The 22,363-nt window shown below is 37.9% G+C and overlaps 2 protein-coding genes and 1 long non-coding RNA gene across 4 annotated transcripts in view; 2 read left to right on the forward strand and 1 right to left on the reverse strand.

Moving 5' to 3' along the window:
- The first annotated feature begins 326 nt into the window (after window positions 1–326).
- prkra (protein kinase, interferon-inducible double stranded RNA dependent activator) lies at window positions 327–9,276 on the forward strand. The gene is made up of 8 exons (XM_084725094.1): window positions 327–571; window positions 3,042–3,217; window positions 3,463–3,544; window positions 4,659–4,737; window positions 5,463–5,580; window positions 5,669–5,763; window positions 5,867–6,029; window positions 8,202–9,276. The coding sequence occupies exons 1-8, from the start codon at window positions 519–521 to the stop codon at window positions 8,357–8,359; spliced, it is 924 nt and encodes a 307-aa protein (XP_084581220.1). The 5' UTR covers window positions 327–518; the 3' UTR covers window positions 8,360–9,276.
- An 8,063-nt stretch (window positions 9,277–17,339) lies between these two features.
- Window positions 17,340–22,363, reverse strand: part of osbpl6 (oxysterol binding protein-like 6) — a 72,485-nt gene continuing 67,461 nt past the window's right edge. For both annotated transcript variants that reach the window (XM_084725097.1, XM_084725095.1), the window contains 6 exons: window positions 22,167–22,245; window positions 20,342–20,486; window positions 20,116–20,260; window positions 19,211–19,337; window positions 18,894–19,016; window positions 17,340–17,479 (listed from right to left, as the gene is read on the reverse strand). In XM_084725097.1, coding sequence (XP_084581223.1) covers window positions 17,368–17,479; window positions 18,894–19,016; window positions 19,211–19,337; window positions 20,116–20,260; window positions 20,342–20,486; window positions 22,167–22,245 — 731 coding nt within the window. In that variant the 3' untranslated portion in view covers window positions 17,340–17,367. The remainder of the gene's footprint in view (window positions 17,480–18,893; window positions 19,017–19,210; window positions 19,338–20,115; window positions 20,261–20,341; window positions 20,487–22,166; window positions 22,246–22,363) is intronic.
- Window positions 17,372–19,292, forward strand: LOC146322940 (uncharacterized). The gene is made up of 3 exons (XR_014771318.1): window positions 17,372–17,509; window positions 18,959–19,012; window positions 19,170–19,292. It is a non-coding gene; the product is annotated as an uncharacterized LOC146322940 (long non-coding RNA).

Here is a 22,363-nt window from a genome sequence, read left to right on the forward strand (position 1 = left end):
GCGGTAAACATTTTAGCTGTACGACTGACGTCTCTGAACTCCACATACAGTCACCCTGTTTATGTCCAGCAGGGAACCGTCGATTTGCGAAACTCTCGCGAGATTTGTACGAGTTGTTCCTTCTTCATATTACTTCTACAAATAATTAAGTTATATAAAGTGACATCACTGTAGTTACGATTTGGTTAAATATAGAGACAGAAAGCAATTGATAATTGTTGGTGAAAGATCACGGTTTGAGTTAAAATAATTACTCTCGCGAGGATTTTCGCATGGCTGGGATTCCCTTCTAGACACGACGGTTGACCCGGTGGTGACCCGGATGTTGATGTGATAAATTCGGTAATTTCCCCGGCCAGGCTTCAATGAAGAGTTGTTAGCATCTTTAGGCCACTTCATTTTCTTTATGTTAACGTTACTAGATGGTGCGAAAAAATATATCGAAGTAGAGCCCGGGATTTTTCATTCACCTGCAGTATAGTCCTCAATCAGCACGCATAAGAGAGAAAACAGTAAACATGTCTCAGGAGGGATATCAATCACCAGCAGTGAAAACCGCCGCCGACACGAGGTTAGTTTATTTTATTACAACAAGTAATTTAATGTTTATCAACCATTAACGGTAACATAGTGACAGTATTCAACCGCTTTTGGTAAGTGTTAAAATGCCTCAAGTTTAGTTGTGATAAAAGCTCAAGTACGGAAGCTCAACGTAAATTTTAGAGAACTGAAACTGTATAAATTTGGTATAACGTTAGCGTTACTTGTATTAACTAGTGTAAACTGAACTGTGTGTGACAGGTCCTCTGATCGCTTTTCGTTAGCTAACCAAGCTAACTGATGAATGAACTAGTAATTGGGTCTTAACGCCATTTTTTGAATGGGTGATCATAAAGTAGCACTGCGAATAAGTCGTATTGCTGTTATTTAACGCTAACCAAACCCAAGTTAACCTACAGAGACTCTCTAAGCATCACTTGCAGAAGAGAAAATATACTTTTAATTGATTGACACATCGCTAGCTGTTAGCATAGCATTACCTGGTTAATGTGAAGTATCAGTCTGATGGACAAAACTTATTGGGGCTGCACGATTTGGTTTAAAAAAGTTATATTGCGATTATTATACAGTGTTCATGTTCACGGATAAAAACAACTAGTAAAATCGTGATGATGTGATATTTATTGAGGTCTGTACCAAACAAACATGTTTTCCTTTATTTGGAGAACAAATATTTTAGGCCAGGTCATCTATGCAGCACTGCAGTACCTCATTAAAATGCTGCTTTCTCACAGGTTTTTCCTTTTTCACCAAATAATGAACTGGTTCTAGTTCTGCGATTTGGATATTGCACGTGGCCACATTGCGATTTTATTGCAATTAATTGTGCAGCCCTGAAATCTGTTGTCCATTTGTATCATAAGTTGTCTTATAGGTCATTTTAACCTTTAGTTAAATGTGCCAAAGGATTATTTGAATGCGTCATTCACCTAGTTAAGCAGGAACATTTGCTGAGACCAACTGTTTGTATTGTTGTTGTGTGTGAGAAAGTTTTTCCTGGCCACTGTCACATTATTGCTTGCACTTGGTAGGAGTTGTTGGGTCTTTAAATAATATTATAAAGAGTTATAGTCAAGATTTGCTTTATATGAAAAGTACACTGAGGTAACATCTGTTATGCTCTGGTGCTATAAATATAGTTGGCTTGACTCTGTGACCAGTGTTTTTCTGAAAAAGAAAGCTTTACTTTCAGCAATACTTTCCTAGACAGTAAAAACAAATTGGGCCCAGCCTCACTGTCTGCCCCGCTGCAGCCTCGCACAGGCCTCAGTTAACATGAGCTTTATAGTGTGTGTTCAGCAAAAATGTGCAAGTGCAGGAGAGCTGGGGCAGAGGCATCTCTGTGGTTGATAAAGTGCAAGGCCTACATTTCATATGCAGTTTAATATAATTGAATCGTGGTTGCACATTAATAAATGAAATTTTAAAACAACATGATTATGATTCACAGACCAAAGAACCAGACACAGTGCTTTCTACTTTAGTATTGATGGGTTGATTTATTAGATTTCATTACACTGTACAAGATGCCTCTGTTTTTTTCTGTTCACTAAGCTGAGACTTTTCTTTGGTATGTTGACAGTTTGATTGGATTGTAATGTAGCAGTTGATCAGTAGCTCTGCCACAGATGCTGTTGAGGCATTATGTTAGCAGGCTGTTGTTTTTGTCAATGAGCTTTCATAGGAAGCGTCTTAATGAAGCCATCACAACTTGGATTAATCAGTAAGGATCTAAAAACATTAATTAATTCCACGGACCATAACCTTCAGTAACTTTTAAATTACCTAGTAAAAGGCTGACAGAATAGTTTAGCTGGTTTATATGCAAGTAAACAGCCAATAACTGATGACAAAATGTACAATTTGCTATATAAATGAGGGGTGTTAATGATTAATCATTAGTAGATTAATCGTGAAGAATCTACGCAATTAAAAGTTTATTAACTGAAAATGTGTTTTGTGTACATCTCTCTGGAGCTCACAGACTTTCTCATGAATATGTTTGGTTTGTCGTGTTAGAAATGCCTTTGACAGAGTTGTTTTGTGAGGTTATTTGTTAAATGAAGACAGGCAGGCAAGAGCAGCTGTTTTACTTACTGTTACTGTTTTATTATTCTGTTTGTTTAAAATGTTTGTGTGTCATGAATTAATGTTTCATATAACTGATTTGCTGCTAGAATTGTTTAAATAAAACCTAAACTGAGAAGAAGAATGCATCTAAATCTTATTAATGACTGATTGATTGTCAGTTGCTAACATGCTCAACTACTGGTTAAGGAGAACACACACAATTTGCAGCCTTAATCTATACCCTGCAGTAATTTCTCCTGTAAGTTAGTTCTACCATTTGCATTTATTATTTCTGGTCTGTAAACAATCTTTATCTGCAGCTCAGACGTTCAATGCAGCTGTCTAACGGCAACATCCCAGTTCAAATGTCCCTGGTTAACTGTCCTTCTGTGCTTGTTTAACACGTGCAGCTTGATTACACATGAATCGCAGAGGCCCAACCCCGGGAAGACGCCTATACAAATCCTGCATGAATATGGCACCAAAAGTGGCAACCTCCCTGTCTATGTGATGGAGAAGGCTGAAGGAGAGGCTCACCAGCCCAGCTTCATGTTCAGCGTGAAGATTGGAGACGTTAACTGTGCAGGTAGGTCACAGTCCCACCCCTGCTGTGCTGTTAGCCTCCTGTCACTGGATGAAGCCTCTTATTGGAGTCAGAAATCATTTGCTGATAATTCAGAGAGAGCACCTCAGCCTGCAAAGTTATTTGTCATTTGTGTCTGTTGCCGCAGTATAGTTTGAAATACATCCTCTATATGCCTTTTTTGTAATGTATCACATAAACTGTGTGTGTGTGTGTGTGTGTGTGTGTGTGATTGCATTTTGTTTCAGGTCAAGGTCCTAGTAAAAAAGCTGCTAAACATTTGGCTGCAGAAGCTGCTCTGGAACTTCTGAAGATAGATGCTGGAATAATGTAAGTACAGCTGAATTGATTATTGAAATCAAACTAACTGGCAATAAGTATTATAACTGATTCTGTATTTACTGTGATTCTAATAGACGCCTTGTTTTCTGCATGTATTAACAATGATAATAACTCTATTTATACAGCACTTTTCAAAGTAGAGTTGCAAAGTGTTTTACATAAAATGGAGCAAAGCAATAAAAGAATATAAAAATAAAGCATCAGTCAGCAAATCAGGTACGACGTAGGTGAATTCAGATGTGAATAAAAATGAATGAAACAGGCCGACAAATAAACAACAACCAAAATAAAGTAAGAGTAAAAGCATCAGGGTCATGAATTAAAAGAGTCGAAAGCAGCTGTGTAAAAATGTAAAATAAAAAAGGGGCACCAGTTCAGCACACCTGATCTCCTCAGAAGATTAATCATTCAAGTCGTTTTTTCTTTTTTAAAGCAAAAATGCCTAAAACGCCCTGCTTACAGACTCAGGTGTGAATATTTGTTCTATATGACAGTAACTGAATTTATGTGGCTTTTAGAGTTTTGGTTTGGCAAAGCTAATAATTTGAATACATCAACTTGGGCTTTGTTCAATTATGAATTATTTTCACTATTTTCTGAGGTAATTAATTGAAGAGATAATCGGCAGTAGAGCTGCAATGATTAGTCGATTAATCAGTCAGTTGATCAAAAAAGATTAACTTATTAATTAATGATTAATTGTTTCAGTTGTTTTTCAAGCAGAAATGTCAAACATTTGCTTTCGACAGCCTCTTAAATGTAAAGATTTGCAAGATTTGGATAAAAGAGGCTGTTTAAAGACATCACTTTGGGCACTGGGGATTTGCGAGTGTATTTCACAGGTTTTTTTTTATATGTTTTACAGACTAAATGATTCATCAATTAAACATTAATATAACTGATAGATTAATTGTTAGTTGCAGCCCTAATTGGCAGAGTATCTTTTTTTTTTTCTATCAATTTAGCCATTTTAGCCTTGCAGAGATGTTGCAGCAGTGCAGTGTTGCAGCATCATCAGACTGGTTTGCTGACAGCCTGTGGTGAGCGTTAAAGTGTTGCAGCTGTGGTTACTGCTTTGATCTAAGTCATGTATTCCCTGCAGGAATGTGCCTGTGAAGTCTGAGAGTAACGGTGTTGCAGCAGAAAAAAATAACCATCCCAACTCAGTGGGGATACTGCAGGTGTGTAAATCAATGCTGTTTTTTTTTTGTTTTTGTCTGTGTGTGGCAACGTGTGCCTTGTCTGTGTTTGAATATGAGCGCGTTTCTGTGTATATTTTGTTAAAGATAATCTGCCTCAAAATTAAAGGGGTAGTTTGGACTGTTTGAAGTGGGGTTGGAGGGTTACTTATCGAGTCAGTGTGTTGGTCGATACATATCCAGTGTGGAGAAGCAGAGAGGAGTACCAACACCTAAGACCAGCAATCCCTGTGTTCTGCGGGGTAAAATGACTGATTTAGCCAATTAAGTTTGGTTGCTCCTTGTATAACGGAGGTCTCCCAACTGAAAAGGTTGTCTGATGGCAAGTTCAAGCAGTAAAAATATTCTAAATATATGGCACACAAATTTAAAGTCCTTCTTTTTTTAGGTGGGCTTTTTTTTAGGTGGCTAAAATACATTTTGCTGATCACGTCCACAGCAGTTGATTGCTTCCTATATGGTACTCCTGCTGCTTCTCCAAACTAGGATCACGCCATTTACTGCAGGTAAGACAACGACAAACAAATGGGAGTTTTAAGTTAAAAAGGTAAACTATAATGAGGGAAAGGTTGAGTTTAAAAATTGTTGGAATACTTAACTGCTGCAATAGTAATATATATTGAATTACATGCATAAGACACTTTCTGAAATAAAATACAAACTCTTGTTTTTACCTCATTATTGTCTCATTTGACCTTTCCTTTCAGGAGTTGGCGTTGCAGAGAGGATGGCGTCTTCCCGAATACTCAGTTTTAATGGAGTCCGGTCCGCCACACAAGAGAGAGTTCACTGTTACTTGTCGATTGGAGTCCCTGTCAGAGAAAGGTATTGGCGATTTTGAGACAGTAGTGTAAAAACTGCCCATGATGTCGCCCATCATCACGCTCTTAATCTCTGTCTGATGTTTTTACAGCTGTAGGAAATTCAAAAAAGGCAGCGAAGAAGGCAGCTGCAGAAAAAATGGTGGCAAAGCTTCAAAGTTTGTCAGGCTGTTCTGAAATCACATGGGTACGTGAAATATTTCTCTCTATATATAAATATTTCTGAGTTTAAAGCCTTTAAATTATATAAAATGTTTATGTGTTAACATGTGTGTTTTTTTTTTTTCCAGACTCCTAAACCAAGTGTTCGATTTGAGAACTTGCGAAATTCATCAGCGGAGAAGATATCTTTACTAAGGAGAAATCCGCTGAGCATTCCCAACACAGATTACATTCAGATGATGTTGGAGCTCTCCATGGAGCAGGGCTTTGAGGTCACATACTTTGATATTGGTAAGAAAACACACACTACACTAGTTGCTAAGATACAGGCTGCTTTCTATTCAGCTAACAGCTTCTTGCTTCCTAACTTGATAAAACACCAATAGACAAACTGAAAAAACAAAACAAACACGAGGAAGTAATAAAACCAGCTATAAATACTCCAGATATTCAGAAAGAAACATCAGTCTTATTTTTCCTAAATGACCCAAGATGCCCTTGGAAAAGTGCAATGAGGAAACAAAGCTGCTTTTTGTTGAGTGCTTTTCTGATGCGCTGTAGATGATAAAATGCTGGAAATGAGCTTTGTCTTGCTTTGTGGACAGATTTTGATGAAGGATCACCTTGACAAATACGTTCATTTCTTTTCACTCTTTTTTTTTTTCCACTGTTAATGTGAAGCAGCAGCAGGAGGAAATGTTTGGATTGAATTAGCAATAACATTTTACAGCTCTGATACGACTGTGAACACTACTGGTGTAATGGAACGTAGCTGGTCTCTAAATCTCAATGCAGTGGAAAAAAAACAGATGCACACTGTTTTAGTGTGAAGAAGTCTTAAGAAAAAGGAAGGGGCGACAGATTTAAAGCAGTTGCTTTCACCTCTATTGACCATCAGTGGTGTGACTTGGAAACTGGGCATGCTTATCATCAAAAACACATGGCAACTTATTGTACTGTAACTGTTGTAACCTTTTTATTTCTCCTTTTTTTTGCTGATCTGAAAAACGATCATATCTGTGACTCAAAACCGTGCTATGATCGAAACCATGGGCTTTGTGATCTGTTGCATCCCTAGTGAAGCCTGAACACTGATGCTGATCAGAGTCCTGCATTAAGTCAGGTACCTGCTGGTAGCTACAAAACAGTGGTGTAATGAGTAAAAAATATATTTAAGTTCACAGGTGTGAGTAAAAATGAACCAGCTGCAGGCGAGTGACAACAATAATACAAAACATATGGTACAACAACCTTGAACCCCACATCTGGCCAAATAATTGGACTTCACTGACAGCGATGTCGGCTAGCTGATGGCTAAAATTGGTGCATTAAATGCATTGTGTCCTGTAAATCCCTTCTGCATAAGTAGGCAATTGGAATCCAACGAGAGAACAGCAGACTGCCACTAAAACTACTGTACAGAGAGATAATTAATAAAAATAGATTTAATGGATATTGGACACAAAATGCTGACCATAAACGTTTTAAAGACGGGGCTTACTTCCATGAATAACAACAACATCAGTGCAATTCAAATTACTTCACATAAAACATAAAAGGACATCAAGACAGAATGTAACAGGTACATTAGACAATATTAAAATGCATTACAATACAACTAAAATAATTAAATAGAAAATAAAGATGAGATACAACGGGATAGTGAAAATTACAGTGTAGTTTAAGATATTAATCAAAAGCCTCAGATTTTGTGTAATGAAAAAACAAACAGAAGTCTTAAGCCTTGTTTTAATAGATCTGACAGTACTTTCCAGATATGTAGTGTGTTAAAAACTGAAAACTGTCTCTCCATGTTTTAGTGTTTACTTGAGGGACAGAAAGAAGACCTGTCCCAGACGCCCTGAGAGGTCTGCAAGGTCCATAATGTAGCAGAAGATCAGAAATCCATTTGGTCTTAAAACCTTTCAGTGCTTTGTAAATCCAGCAGCTCATTTTAAATCATTTCTTTGACAGACAGGAAGCCAGTGCAAAGACTCAGACATGGAGTGATGTGATCCACTTTGTGTATGAAACTCACAAAATACACAAAAGGCTCTCTCTAAAGTTTGGTTAGTGTGCTCTGGGTTTCTATAGAAACATGGCGGACCCCATGGAGGAGGACCTGTGCCCTCTGTAGATATATAGATCTCATTCTATGGTAATGAAAACACAATGATTCTTATGTTCAGGTGATTAAAGACAAATGAACACATACTAATGAATGTTATATTATATTTCTGCCATATTCTACTAATGCTTGTCGTTAAATATTACACACTGGACCGTTTTGAGGGAATGGAATATTCCCCATGATGGCAGATTTGGATCAATATCTGGCTTACGAGCAGGAGGACGGGAGAAAGCATAATTAGCTGAATGAAAAACACACCCAAAGGGGAGCCTTGCAATGTTATTTGCCACTTTTCATGTCACGTTCTAAAGCGTGTGACTGTGTTTTTGCAGACGAGCTGACGGTGAACGGCCAGTACCAGTGCCTGGCAGAGCTGTCCACCTCGCCGGTCACCGTGTGCCACGGCACGGGCATTTCCTGTAGCAACGCTCACAACGACGCAGCACACAGCGCACTCCAGTACATCAAGATCATGGCCTCCATCAAGTAAAAAAAAACACCACAGTCAACATTCGCCTCACCTCTGTTGTCACACGTATCAGCTGATGTGCAGTCATGATGGAGCTGTAGATTGTTCTTCCCACTAGTCTTCCTGCCCGTGGACCACATGAAGTCAGCGTATATATTTTTATAGTTGCGTATATCACAAAGCAGACCATGCTCCACATTAACTCGAGATACAGCGACTTGAATCAGGCATTTTAGAGCAGTATTTGTGTGGAGACACTCGATGTTAAGACTCAAATCTAGACTGTGTCTTCAGGTTGCGCCATCATGTTTAACTTGAGACGATCAATATATTTATTGTGTAAATGAAGTAGGAACCATAGGAAGCACGTCCTTGTGACCTTTTTACATGCATAGTTTGAGCTGTCAGGGTTTTGTTTGTCCACATTTTTTCAGTGTTGCTTTGGTGGAAACTGTTTGCCTCTTTATTTTAATCAGAATGCGGATATTTTTAAGTTAATATATTTTTTTTTATTCCACGTAGTTTTTTTTCCCCTGCAGGAACATATTGAGCTGTATGTTGCTGACAGCCAATAGACGATCTTAAACTTTTAATTTACTTAAGAGATACCTGCCTCTGTGAGCAAAAGTCACCTGAAAATGAATTGGAAAAAGAGAAATTATGTTGACTCTTTGTTTTTTTTTGTTTTTTTTCCTACTTCCACTCTTCCATCGGTCAGTATGCAATCTGCAGTACCACACTTGCTGTCTTTATCTGGTTGACTCTCAAAATAGATAGAGCGTGTTACTTTATATTCCCATTCTGCTGGTCTGTTTTTGCAGTGTGTGCCTCATAGTACCATGTGATAAGTTAAATAAATCTGTATGAACTGACCCCTAGTGGAGAGCAGTAACAACATGTGTATGAATCCATCAAATAAACACTAAATGTTAATGAGAGTTGGTTTCTGTTAATGGTCAAACGTTAGACAGGATTGAGAGAACAGATTGCTGCGGTGCTGTCAGGAGGCGTTGCAGTGTTATTGAATGAAACGTCTCTCGCGGAAGCCGAACACTTGACAGCCATCAATTTATTCCTCCGCACGTCCTGCTGTGTTAGTACAAAGGCAATTACATCAGAGCCTGTGTGTGCACTGGTCCATTCCCTCTTGATTTGTGTGCTTTAATAGTGAGAGGGAAAAAAAAGTCGATAGTTTGAAAGGATGGGCTCAAAGAAAACCTGTAATTCATTGATTGTAATTATTTATAGAGTCAGGATTTTTACAATTAATTTGTAGAATTCAGGATTTCTCTGACCTATGTTGAGACAGTGATTTAAATCATGATCATTCAGGATTGTTTTTTTTCTGTTTGTGGTCTTCAATGAATCAAACACAATATGTTTGTTTTGTATATCATACATTTTTCTTGTTTTTGCACAAATAAAATCAGAAAATAAGTTCAAATTTTAAACAAATTCTCCTAGTTTTCAGTAGCGAAGCTGACAAATTTATCCCTCATTTTTTATGATATTAGTGTTAAAAAAAAATCCAAATCATGACATTTAGCTACAGCTACATAGATGGCCCTTCAGGCTGATAGGGTTTAGTCATGTTTGACATTGATATCTGACAACCTACAGAGATGTTGACAACTCAGTGTAGCTGCTAAGGATGAGTATTGTGTTTTTTCTTTATTTATATCAATACTGATACCGCTCATTGATACAGATGGTTATCGGGACTCTTATCGCGACTACTTGCCATAATTTGGAGCAGTTTGGCGTTGTCAATTTTGGAGTAATGGAAAAAGGTTGTTACTACAACACTAGATGTGTCACAATTTCAATATTAAATCAAAAATCTATCAAAATTAGCTTGCAACTTCAGTAATCAAAATAAAAGCCAGAATTGGCAGGTCCTCCAGTATTTTGTCAGTGTTTGTCTGTTTGCTCGCCCTTTAAGTGAAAGGCACTTTCCAAATGCCTTGAGTGTTTTTGTCTCTAAGGGTGCAAGCTCACGCCACGAGGGTCCTCTTAACTCCCCGTTCTGTCTGTGTGCTGAAAAAACCCAGACGTCACATTTTGTGGAATTTGGCTTCCAGACGTTGTTTTATATAATTGCTAACTGAACGTTGTTGGATTTTGAAGTGTTGGTTGAACAAATCAAGACATTTTAAGGTGTCACACTGGACTCTGGAAAATTATAATGCACATTTTTCACATATAAACAATGTTAAAGGCAATATTTTAGCAATTAAACATCCAAAAATTAGTACTGCAGTCTAAAATGGGTGAAAACCTATTTATTATCCCATCTATAGTTGAAAGTTGCCCCGTCCTCGCAGACTCCCAGACAATAACAAACGAGGATGAGTCCTCCACTGTAAGTTGATCAGCTGTTTGTAACTGTCAAATATCTGTCAACGTAAAGCCGAGCCTGTTCAGTGACTTTCACTGACTGCCTGCCAAACTCAATTAATATTTTCCTCAATTTAACTGTTACAAACATCTAGTCTTTCTAAAAGATTATTGAGGGTTTCTTATGACTCATAAACAGACGTTTACTCATTTGGCAAACATTCGGCAGCGGTATCTTCTCCATATAAACCACACGCTCCTCGTTGGCTGAGTTTTACAGTTTTATTAGAACAAGCACTATGTAGCAGCAGTGTACAGTGTTCATGGAAAGATATGTACTTTGTTAAAATTGCACTTTAGAAGGTACCCATTGGGAAATAGATTTGAAAGAAACTGAGCTGACACAGTGCTTTGTGATACATGTCAGTCCAAAACAAAAAAAACAAGAAAAAAAAACAAAAAACAAAAAAAAAAACATGAGAATCCAATTGAGAAAACAAAAACCTTTTTCTTTTTTTGTAAGGCATCTGCAACATTCATTGGCAGGCTAAGTTGTCTAGACATGCAGGTAGAACGATGGATGAAGAAAGCATGAGGAGGTTTTTCATGATTATTATTATTTTTTTCACTACAGTCTGACTCTATGATACCAAACACTACGCATGGCGTTGCCTCGACCTCCTTGCACAACTGTCACCGATGTAGGAGGGGAAAAAAAAAAAAAAGGAATCAGCTTCTGCAGCAGTGAGCCATCTTCTACATGTGCTGTATTTACAGTGATCACCAAAAATGTACTGGTTACATGTTGGGAGTAGCAGAGCAGTGCAGAACATCTTTTAACACTGCAAGCATTTTACAGTCAAATAAACCTTTATTTTTCTCTCCTAATGTCAACGACATCTCGCTTAAAAAAAAAAACCTAAGCCAAGACATTTTGTCCACAGCTAAACCTAAACACTGTCTATTGATATAGTTTATCATCTGTAGGCAGGTGGAGACTGGATAATGTGTTAATGGCATACCTTCTTGGCATGGGGAGTCTTATATCAGTAGTGTGTTTGTGAGGCATTAATAAATGCATTAAGGCACAGCAAGTGAAACTGACGAGTCGTAGCATTGAGTTTGTAATCGGGGCGGTTAAAATTAAAAGCACATTTTAAAAGTACATTTTAAAAAAAAGGATATGGATGCAAAGCAGTAACTACCTTTTTGGTTTGTCATCTACAGTACCGTATGAACAGTGCACACAATGGATTTGATTCACATAGTTTTCATTCTACATATTTATATTCAGTCGTTTTCCCCTTCAGTTTCCTACCAGAGCTGGGTATTATTTAAAAAAAAAACAAAAAACATGATTACACCATCTATTTAGTGCCCTTGAAGTGATATGGATACCAAACAGAGCAGTGGTTCCCAACCTTTTTCTGTAATTAGAATTAACTGACTACACCTGACTAAGAGACAGATTTTACTGATATTTCATGTTATATTCAATGCAAAACAAAAGTACAGAACAACTGTATAATTAATTCAGCTAGAGAATATAAGAAGTTTGTGTAAAACAAGTGGTTATTTCAGAGATGAGTTTCTCTGATAGTTTTATCAAATTTTTAATCTATTTTTTAATTTTTTTTAATATAATACATTTAATATATATATATATATGTGTGTGTGTGTATATATATATATATATATATATATATATATATATATATATATATATACATATATATATTTCCTTTTTTTTTTTTTTTTTTTTTTGACAAATTCAGTGTTTTCTTCTCCCCAGCGCTTGGTCATTGTTCTTTGTTTTTTTGTTTTGGGCTTTTTTGCCTTTACTGTGATAGTGACAACCAAAGACACGACAGGAAAGGGGGCAGAGAGAGAGGGGGGGTGACACGCAGCAAACAGGCCACAGACGGGAACTGAACCGGCAGCCGCCGCAGAGGACTGACGGCCCCGACACATGGCACGCACGCTCCACCGACTGAGCCACAGGGGCGCCCCGTTCTTTGGTTGTTTGAACTTTTCTGATGCAGGACCAGGCTGTTTGTCTCTGTGAATACAGCTACTGTTCCCTTATCCTATGAGATTTTGTTTGAGTTTATGTCTTCAATAATAATCTAAACTGGGGCACCCCTGAAGCTCAGTTGGTAGAGCGTGTGCCCCATATACCGAGGCTGTCAGTCCTCTGTAGCGGCCTGGGTTTGAATCCAGCCTACGGCCCTTTGCTGCTTTCTGTTTCCTCACTCGCTCTGCCCCCTTTCATGTCTCTCTACAGCTGTTCTATCATAACAAAGGCAAAAAGACTATAAGAAAAATATATTTAAACTTTAAAAATAACAATTGAATGTGGTTTTCTACACAGAAATAAATGAAATGCTAAGATATAGGCCCATGGTGTATAGATATATGTTTAAAAAGTTTTCTTACACCTCTTAAAAATCAAGATGGTCTCGTGACTCCCTGTGAAGCTTTTGCGGGCCCCAGTGGGGGTCGGGACCCCCAGGTTGGGAACCAGTGCAACATACTTCATTTGATACCCATCATGCGACTCAAAGCATTCCTGAAATTATCCTTCCACATTTTACGTATTTATTTTTATACGGGCATGCAGTGCAGCTAACATTTTGCTGGCATCTCTAAATGATGAGCTGCCAGATCTGTCAAATACGTCTTCGATAATGAGCCAATCACATGTTGCATTTAATCGAAGAACGCTCGTGGTGTTTGGCGGTGAGCAAAACCTTACAAATATTCCTTTTCCTCCTAGGTCTGAGTATAAAAAGCCTCAATTGCAGGTATCATTTGTAACTGGAGATGTTTTGATACTACTGCTAATACCTTAAAGGGACAGTTCACCCCAAAATCAAAAATAAATGTTTTTCCTCTTAATTGTAGTGCTGTTTATCTGTCTAGTTTGTTCTGCTGTGAGTTGCTGAGTTTTGGAGATATCAGGGTTCCTGCAGGTCCTTGAAAACTCTTAAATAGTCTAAAATTTTAGGCCTTAAAATATCTTCAGATGTTGTAAATATGAGTTCTTTTTTCTTTTTGTACAATCTACAAAGATGTCTGCCTTCTCTCCAATATAACATAACTAGATGTCACTTGGCTTCTGGTGATAAAAGTACTTTTTTTTTTCTTTTAAACTCAATAACAGTGTCTCTTTCATGACCTGGTTACTCAAGATAATCCACCGACCTTGCTGTGAGCAGTTTTGTGAAGGAACTACTTTCTTTCTGTGGAAAAAAGTAGTTCCTATAGTCTCTGTGGGCATTTTGAGCACCAGAAGTTGAGTGCCATGTAGTTCTATTATACTTGAGAGGTTTAGTTGATATCTCCAAAACCCACACTGAATCAATCTAGATGGTTAAATGGCACTACAGTCCAGAGGAAGAATATGTATTTAGTGTATTTGTATACCTTAAAAAGATATTGATTAAAGATACCCAGCCCTAGTCGTCACCCCGCTGTCCTGAATGAGGGGAATATAAGTGTGACTACTTGTGTGTGTGTGTGTGTGTGTGTGTGTCGGGGTCAAAACCTCATGTTTATATTTTCTTACTGTGTCACACAAAAAAAGGGACACGAGTTAAAACATTAAAGCTAATCTGCTTTGCAATAAAACACACAAACTGCAAATAAGTGAACAGGTGCTTTGCAGTAGATTGTAGCAGTAAAGTCTCCGGGGAATCAGACACATTAAAATATCAGCTTTGATTTTCATACAGTAGAACTGTTACTGTACAGACGTGTTTGGCTTTAACATCTAAAACATTTAAGAGAAACAAAAAACAAAAAATGGCAGATTGTTGACCTTCAGTATCCTGAAACTGCGTTTTCATGGGACGACCAGTAGGTGGCTCTGGTGTTTCATCATGGACTTTTGGCTGATCAAGAAAATGTGTTCCTCATTTGACTACTGATTAATAATGTAGGTAATTTATCAAGAAGACTATCAAACAATTTGATGAACAAAGTTGCTGCTGTTCTTTATTTCATATAATTAAACATTCATTTTTTGGTAAATCAGAACAAGGATGTAAATTTAAAACATCCCTTTAGGTTTTGGTGAAATAAGAAAGTGTCCCTATATTTTAAAAATGAAATTATTATTTATTATTTGTTAGATAATTTAAAAATAAATGCACATTGGCTGGATGTAGAGGAGTGTTTCGCCTCATACAGGATAAAATATGTGACTGTTTTCCTACACATTTTCTATTTCAAAATTTCACTTTTTCACACTTAATTTTCAGATTTCTGTGTAGATTTTTCTCACATTTTGAGCAAACCAGGTTTTATACTTGGGACTGTCCAGCCAGCCCTCAATCTTGCCTTACATTTTTTTCTTTTCTCAGGGTGTGCAGCCTTCTTTGTTATACACTGTGTGTTTGGAAACGACGATGAACGCAGCCATTAAGATAAGGTTTCCTTACGCAGAAAAGAAAGTCAGTTTACTTTTCTTTTTTAACTACGTCACAAAAAAGCTGATAAGCAGGGTTTTCCACAGAGATATGGAACAACCTGCCATGGCGAAAAGCAGCCAGCTAGGGAGGCTCCGGTTGTTAAAATCTTGGCCTGAAAAGCTCAGATTTGGTGGCCTCTGGCACGTTCAAATGCCACTATTCCATCATATGCACTCATCTTAATTAATGCGTATTTTAATGAGTTAACCTTTGTGTGTTTCAGCCCACACACAAACTACCAGTCAAAAAATTTGGACACGCTTCTCATTCAGTGTTTTTTTCTGTAGTCTTGATAAGAAATTCTTCAGATTATACCAACAGTGTGCAAAGCTATAATATCAAAGAGCAAAAAGCTTTTGCACTGTTGTAGGTCAACAGGTGCGCAGGGGAAGACCATGGATCGACAATATAAAGCAAAAAAAAAAACTATTGCAAGAGATTTAATAACATCGCTGTTATTAAATCTTTAATTGCAAGTGCAGAAGACGTGCGTGAGTCTTTTGTATTTTAGGTTCTTAAAATGCAAAAACATATTTTGCCTTGTTTTCACAGTTTTTGCTTACTACATAATTCCATATTTCATAGTTTTGTTGTCTCCAGTATTAATCTACACTGTAGAAAAATAATAAAAATAAAGAAAAAACATCATAAGAGAAGATGTGTCCAAACGTCTGACTTGTACTGTGTTTAAAACCACATCTACTCCTGACTGATCAGTACTTTTGTAATGACATTAGCTTGTTTAACTGGTCAAGGACAAAAATTACAAAAGCGTTTAAGGACGTTTTAAACTGTAAAATCACAGTGTGATGCTGTGCCTAAATTCCCCTCGTGACATAGCTGGCTGCCTGCTCCAAACACCATGAAAAACTCTCTGCTTGCGTAATCAGTTTATTTTTGGAAATCCTGAATTTTATATTTTAGAAAACTGAATGGGGGCAATAGTCTGGAAACATAAATACTTCTAAAATCTAAAATTCAAAGTTCTAAAAACAAATTCCATACTTCCTCATACTGTGTAGGAACCCTGTCATGCTTCACCGTCCCAAGTCTTATTTATAAAGCTCAGAGTGTACTACACCATCTTTTCTTAGACCTTTGATTCAGATGAGATGAGAGGGAGACATTTCTGTGCACCACCTTCACAGAGGCAGACTGAACGTGTGCCCACTATATATGGACGGAGCTATGTGTGTCTTTATGTAACCATGTGATTCAGACGAGTCGGTTTCGTGTAACTTCATGTTTAAAATTAGACAGTGGGGCAGGGGAGGGCTGCTGAGGTCGAGGTCGTCCCTCTATTTACACAAAATCCCGCTGTGAGGAGGAGGAGGAGGAGGAGGAAGAGGAGGAGGAGTAGTAACTGGACTCCACGACAGATCTATGTTGACATTTTAAAAAAAGAAAACATCTGTAAAGGTTGTAGGTGTGTCCCGCGTGTCACATGTCCAAAACACCAGAATAGGATTTACATTTGAATCCTCCTCCTCCTCTTCCCTCCACCTCATGATGAGCTCATTAAAAATTCCATCTATAGACGCCGTTCTTCACTCTGCTGCGGTCCAGATTGATTTTAAATGAGTTGTTTCCCGAGAGAGCGCTGCTATCACACAGATTCAACAGTATTAAAAGGCAAAAATAAATAAAATCTGCCAATTCACATAATGCTATTTCACTAAAGTCTCAGTCCAAGATATTTTATAAAAATACCTCTTTTTTTTCTCTACAATAATTGATGATATAGTAAATACGGCTTTATGCCAGTGAAAGCTGCTCTCTAAACATGCACGGTATTGTGGGTAATCAAAAGGTCTACTTCATAGACTAGTCTAACCCAGACTGCTGTCAGAAATCAAATGGCTTCAACGGAAAAGCGCTAAATTGCGTGACGTTGATGTATGGGTGTCTCTTTTTAAGGCAAGGACATACTCAGAAGTCAAAGGAGCCGAGGAGAGATCTACATAGGTGGTACGACTGTTGCCCTGACAACCCAGCTTCCACAAGCACAATGAAGGTGATCCTACAGGATGTTTCCATGGATGGACGACCGCATGGCAGCGCCGCAGAACCTCGACGGAGTTGCTGGGCGTCAGGCCATCCCTCAGCTCTGCGGTCCATGCACACATCATTAACACGTTTCTCTTTAACACCTCATTGTGCATAGGTAACAGCCTTCGTGTCTACGATGACGAGATGACGGGACACGTCTCGATCCGTGTGCTACCACAGGTTCACTGTATACTCCATGTTGATGAAGCCGGGGTTTTTGCGGAGCTCCCAGTACGTGTTGTTGGACACCCACCGCTCCCTGTGATTGGAATCGACCACTTTCCTGTATGAAAAGACAGAGGGGGAAGTTGAGGTAAAACTTAAAAGCAATGAGGACAAACACCCCGTTTAACCCTGGTATGAAAATGTAATCTCTTTCCAGTCACATTATGTATTATCTGGAGGTAGTCTGGCTCGCATTGTGTTTGGATCTTGGCATCTGTACACAACAAAACTTTGATACAGACATTTGTTTTTAGCTGACATTAAGGGTTTGCAAAATTTAGAGAATGAGCGAGCGAGGAGGCTGAAGAGACACGCCTCTGATTACTGATTTTATGTCTATTCTGGGTGATGAAAATGCTAAAAGAAGTTAAGTTACAGAGGGGCGAGAAAAGTGCGGGGGTTTGAAACAAATGATACAGTAAGAATTAACTGTGGGTGAGACAGTGTGCAGCTGATCTGCTCTTAACAAAGCAGATCATTTATCTACTCAACACGCGCTTACTGCAACACACCAGGACAAACTGGCACAATATTTTTCATTCAAAGAAGCAAGTTACTTAACATGTTACATTTGCCAAATTTACAAGAGGAGACAAACTATTAAGAATTTGTTGTAGACAGCATTTTACAGAGTTTAGAATGTTTTCACTAACTCAACAACTGACAAAATTGTGATTTTAGGGGAGTCTGTTTTGACTCCGCCACAAATTAGGGGGAAACAGAAAAAAGAGATTTTGCACACTAGATAATGCAACCTTATTCAGTGCCTGAGACCTGGCAGTATACTAATAAATGTTCATGAGAGAATTATCCAGTGTGTTGAGTCTTTTCCTGTTTGACATGTTCAGCAGTCCAACACTTTTTATTGCATTTGGCTCTGTGTGCTTTTGAAAACTTTCTGTCACCTGAAATTACTCATGTGCAGGTTTTACTCTGGAAGATAGAGGTCCGATCTCAGTGAGGATAACGAGAATGCAGTAAAATAACAGGGGTAAACATTAAGGCAGCATAAGACTGTTTACTATCCGGACAACAAATCCAGATACAGATGCCACTTTAATGCTGAGTGTAAAGGTGTGAAAGTGTCAGTCAAAAAGGAGCAGAGGCATGATCGGGACAATTTTCATCTAGGCTGTTAAACAGGTGTATAAATGATGCATATGCAAAAATAAAGACATAAAATGCATTGCCATTTTCTGCAAATATACTGGTATTTATGAAAACTGAATGTGCACTAAGAATTTGGTCACCACATGCTTAAATGTAGTAACAAATCATAGTTTAGATTGTTTGCCAGTTTGACAGATTGTGTGATTTGTTGTGGTTAAATTCTAAATGAAGTAGTTAAATTCAACCTTTCTTCTCCTGCCTTTTAACTAAATTTATATATATAAAAAAAATATCAATATCAACTGAAAATAAAAATGATAAATGTTTCCGCTAAAGTTCCCAGCTCAAGTCTCTGTGCTTACTTGAAGAAGCATGGCTCCTGTTTGATGTCGTTCTCCTCTTTCCACTTCCTCCTGGTCCTCTGCAGGTCCTCAATGCGCTGCTTCTCTGAGGATGCCATCTCCAGGTTCCCCTCCTCCAGGTACCTGTGTGACCCAAACATCACTTTGCAATAAACCCATATAGTACGTCAGATAGTCACACAGATACAGCAACAACACATGCAATACAAAACTCAGATATTCATTCAGTCTGCACTCTGCAGACAAACACGTTACCACTTTGCACTTTGTTTTCAGTGGCAGCAGCGTACAGCCAGCTGAAGATGTGATTCTGATACCTTTGATCGGGCCTGAATCGGGCATCTGTACGGGGCAGAACATCTTTCAACTCGGGACAGAGCTCATTCAGTTCAATGGCAAACCTGGTGAAACCGTAGTACAGCTCATAGTCTGTGGGCATGGAGCCTGAAGAGGAAAGGAAACAACAGAAAATCTCAAAATCAATTTATCAATATTGTTAACTTGCCTACCTCATCCAGATATGTTGTCTATTTTAGAGAATTCTGCATTTTGCATTGAGAACCATCACCAAAGTCCCCTGAAAGCTTCCACTGTACTGTAAAGGGATAGATTGGATTATTAAATGAGGTTGTATGAGGTACTTAAACGTAGTCAGTGTATTCTGTTTGGAGAAGCAGCAGAAGTAACCGTGTAAAAACCTGAACAATGGACTACTGTAGACAAGGTCAGCAGCAAAAGCTAAATACTGCTTTCTTCAAAGCCGCCAGACTCATTTAACAAAATCAGTCATTTTATCTCGCAGAACATGCCGGTTACTGGTCCACCGTTGTCTCGATCTGTTATTTTGCTTGTGTCATTGTGTGACTTTTGGTGAATCCAAACTAAACTTTCAAAACACCAAAGATTTTTCCAATGGAGTTTAGTTGAACGAGAGAGTGATATTTGGCTCACAAAACAGCTGTTTCCTGTCAGAAAAGGCTGTCTATCTGCAAGGTAAAGTGGTGAAAATATTATGAATATAGCCTACACTTAAACTGATATTATTATTTTTAAGTGGACCTTTTTTAAGTGGCTGGTACTTCTCTCTGCCTCTCCAGACTAGGGGCATGTTGACTGGCTAATACACTGACTGTCAATAAATACCTCGTACATTACAAACTTCAGCTTTAAGTGAACAGTATCAACAGCCAGCTGTGTGTGTGGATGAAGCACCAGTACCTACCTGGCCTCCAGATGCATTTGGCAGAAGGTGGGACACCGCAGTAAAGGCCCTCGTGCCATTTCCCAAACAGCCTGTGGATCACTTTCCCTTCTTGATCCATCACAAATCCTTGAACCTCGTTCACATTAGAACTCCAGTAGTTTCCCTGAAAGACAAATAACCTTGTTCTTAGCTCCCCCACATGCAAATTTCATGAACAAACACTGCTCTCACTGATTTGTTTTACCTTGACGAAGGTGAGTTTGCAGAGGCAGGCGCTGCTCTTCATATTTCTGATGGTGATCTCCCCGTAGTGTTCGATCCACCGTCGTCCGCTGAGGATGTTGTGTACACAGGTGGTGACTTTGTTCCATTCATAGTGATCTCCAAATCTACAAATACACAATAACAGGTGAAGTCTGGATGATAAAAGCAAGTTTCTGTTCTGTTCAGCTCTGGTGTCTTAATCTGTTTATTTACTGCATTATAAGCTTAGTGTTTTTTTCAACAGAGGGAAATCTTGATCTAGTTTGTTTTAGCAGCTTATTCAACAGCCCCAGATTTTCAGTATTCCTATCAAAATGATTTTGTGAGGTAAAAATAGCGTTTCATTCCTCACCAAACGTCCCAATCAAGGGTCTTATTTGTGGGTTGGAACTCCTTATAGATTCATCTGGCCCACATGAGCACATGGACGGGTTACAGATCAAATTTACAATAACTGAGCAGGAAAGACCTCTGTGTCCTCGTACAAGACATAATGACAGGATACAAATTTATCATGAAATGTCATGAAATTTGTGCTCAAATTTCTAATGCTTTAGTATAAATAATGTGTAGTCAAGATCAGATGGAAAGTAAAAAAAAAAAAAAAGTACAAATTCTGTACTTCAGAGTTTTCAGGTATCTGGACTTTAGTTGAGTTTTTATTTTTCTGACAATTTACTTTTACTGCCAACATTTTAACGCAAATATTTTCTACTCCTTACATTATCAATACAAAAATTAAGTTTTAATTCTTTTGAGGAGAATTATTTATTATTTTTACTGTGTCGTTGTTCTGCCTTCCCAACATCAAGATTTCAAGATTTTAAATATAAATCTATCAGTGAATATCATGCATGAAAGACGTGACATGACAGACAAAACAGACGAAAGAGAGGCTTGGCTGTGGAGAAAAGGTATCTAGAGAATCTGTCAGCTGCCTGTGAGAGGATATTTATCACTGCAGGACTTCAGGAAAAGACAAAAAGGCTTTAGTGGACGTGAAGTGTGTTCCTGTGTTGATCATAAAGTTTCAGGTTCTGTTACTGATGTTGAAAACTGATTTGCATGTTTTCAGTATATATATAGTGTGTTAATCAAACACTGACATTAAAAGATCAGCGACATATATTTATCTGTGTGGACTTAAAGTGGTGGAAGAAATATTTAGATGTTTTACTAAAGTAAAAATAGCTATAATGCAGTATAAAAAAAACAATTTCTTATAAGTAAAAGTCCTGAATTCACACTTACATTAAAAAAGTGCAAAGGTATTAGCATCAAAACATACAAAGTATGACAAGTAAAAGTACTCATTATGTGGAATGGCTTTATGGCATATTATTGGCATTATTAATGTATTATTGTGTGTTTTGGCGGTTTAATTTATAACTATGCAATATATTTCACAAACTGATGATATGTGTTACATGTATTAATCTAAAGTTGCAAATTATCTAAAAACTAAAGTCCTTGAATGAATGTAGTCGAGTAAAAACTAAAAAAATACAATATTTTCCTCTAAAATGTAGTGGAGTAGAAGTCTAAATTACCATTAAATGGAAAAAAAAAACTCAAGTAAAGTACCTTAAAATTATACTTAAGTGACTTAAGTAAAAGTTGCAGTACATTCCACCACTGTGTGTTACCGAGAGGCTGCTTCTCATGCAGTGATGATAACTCTGGTATGACTTGAATGCAGCATCAGCACCACTTGCCAGCTTTGATGATTTGATGCTTTGATTGTAGTGATGAAAATCTGTGGCTTTAGGTTTGACCGCTATGCAAAGTAGCAGCATCAAAGTTACCTGGGAATCATGAGATTGACAGTCCCGATTGGTAAAATCTCCATCGATTTTCCCCAGAACTTGTTTTTCCATCTCACATCTGAAAAGCAAGTCATTGAAAAAACTCAAATCTTTTTAAATTCAAAAAAGACCTTTTTATTTGTTATAAAAATGTCTTTTTAATCTGGATATTACAGAGACTAAACAAGGCTGGCAGC

The sequence above is a fragment of the Lutjanus erythropterus genome, chromosome 8 (genome assembly GCF_056507025.1).
Source record: "Lutjanus erythropterus isolate fLutEry1 chromosome 8, fLutEry1.hap2, whole genome shotgun sequence".
Classification (NCBI taxonomy): domain Eukaryota; kingdom Metazoa; phylum Chordata; class Actinopteri; order Lutjaniformes; family Lutjanidae; genus Lutjanus; species Lutjanus erythropterus.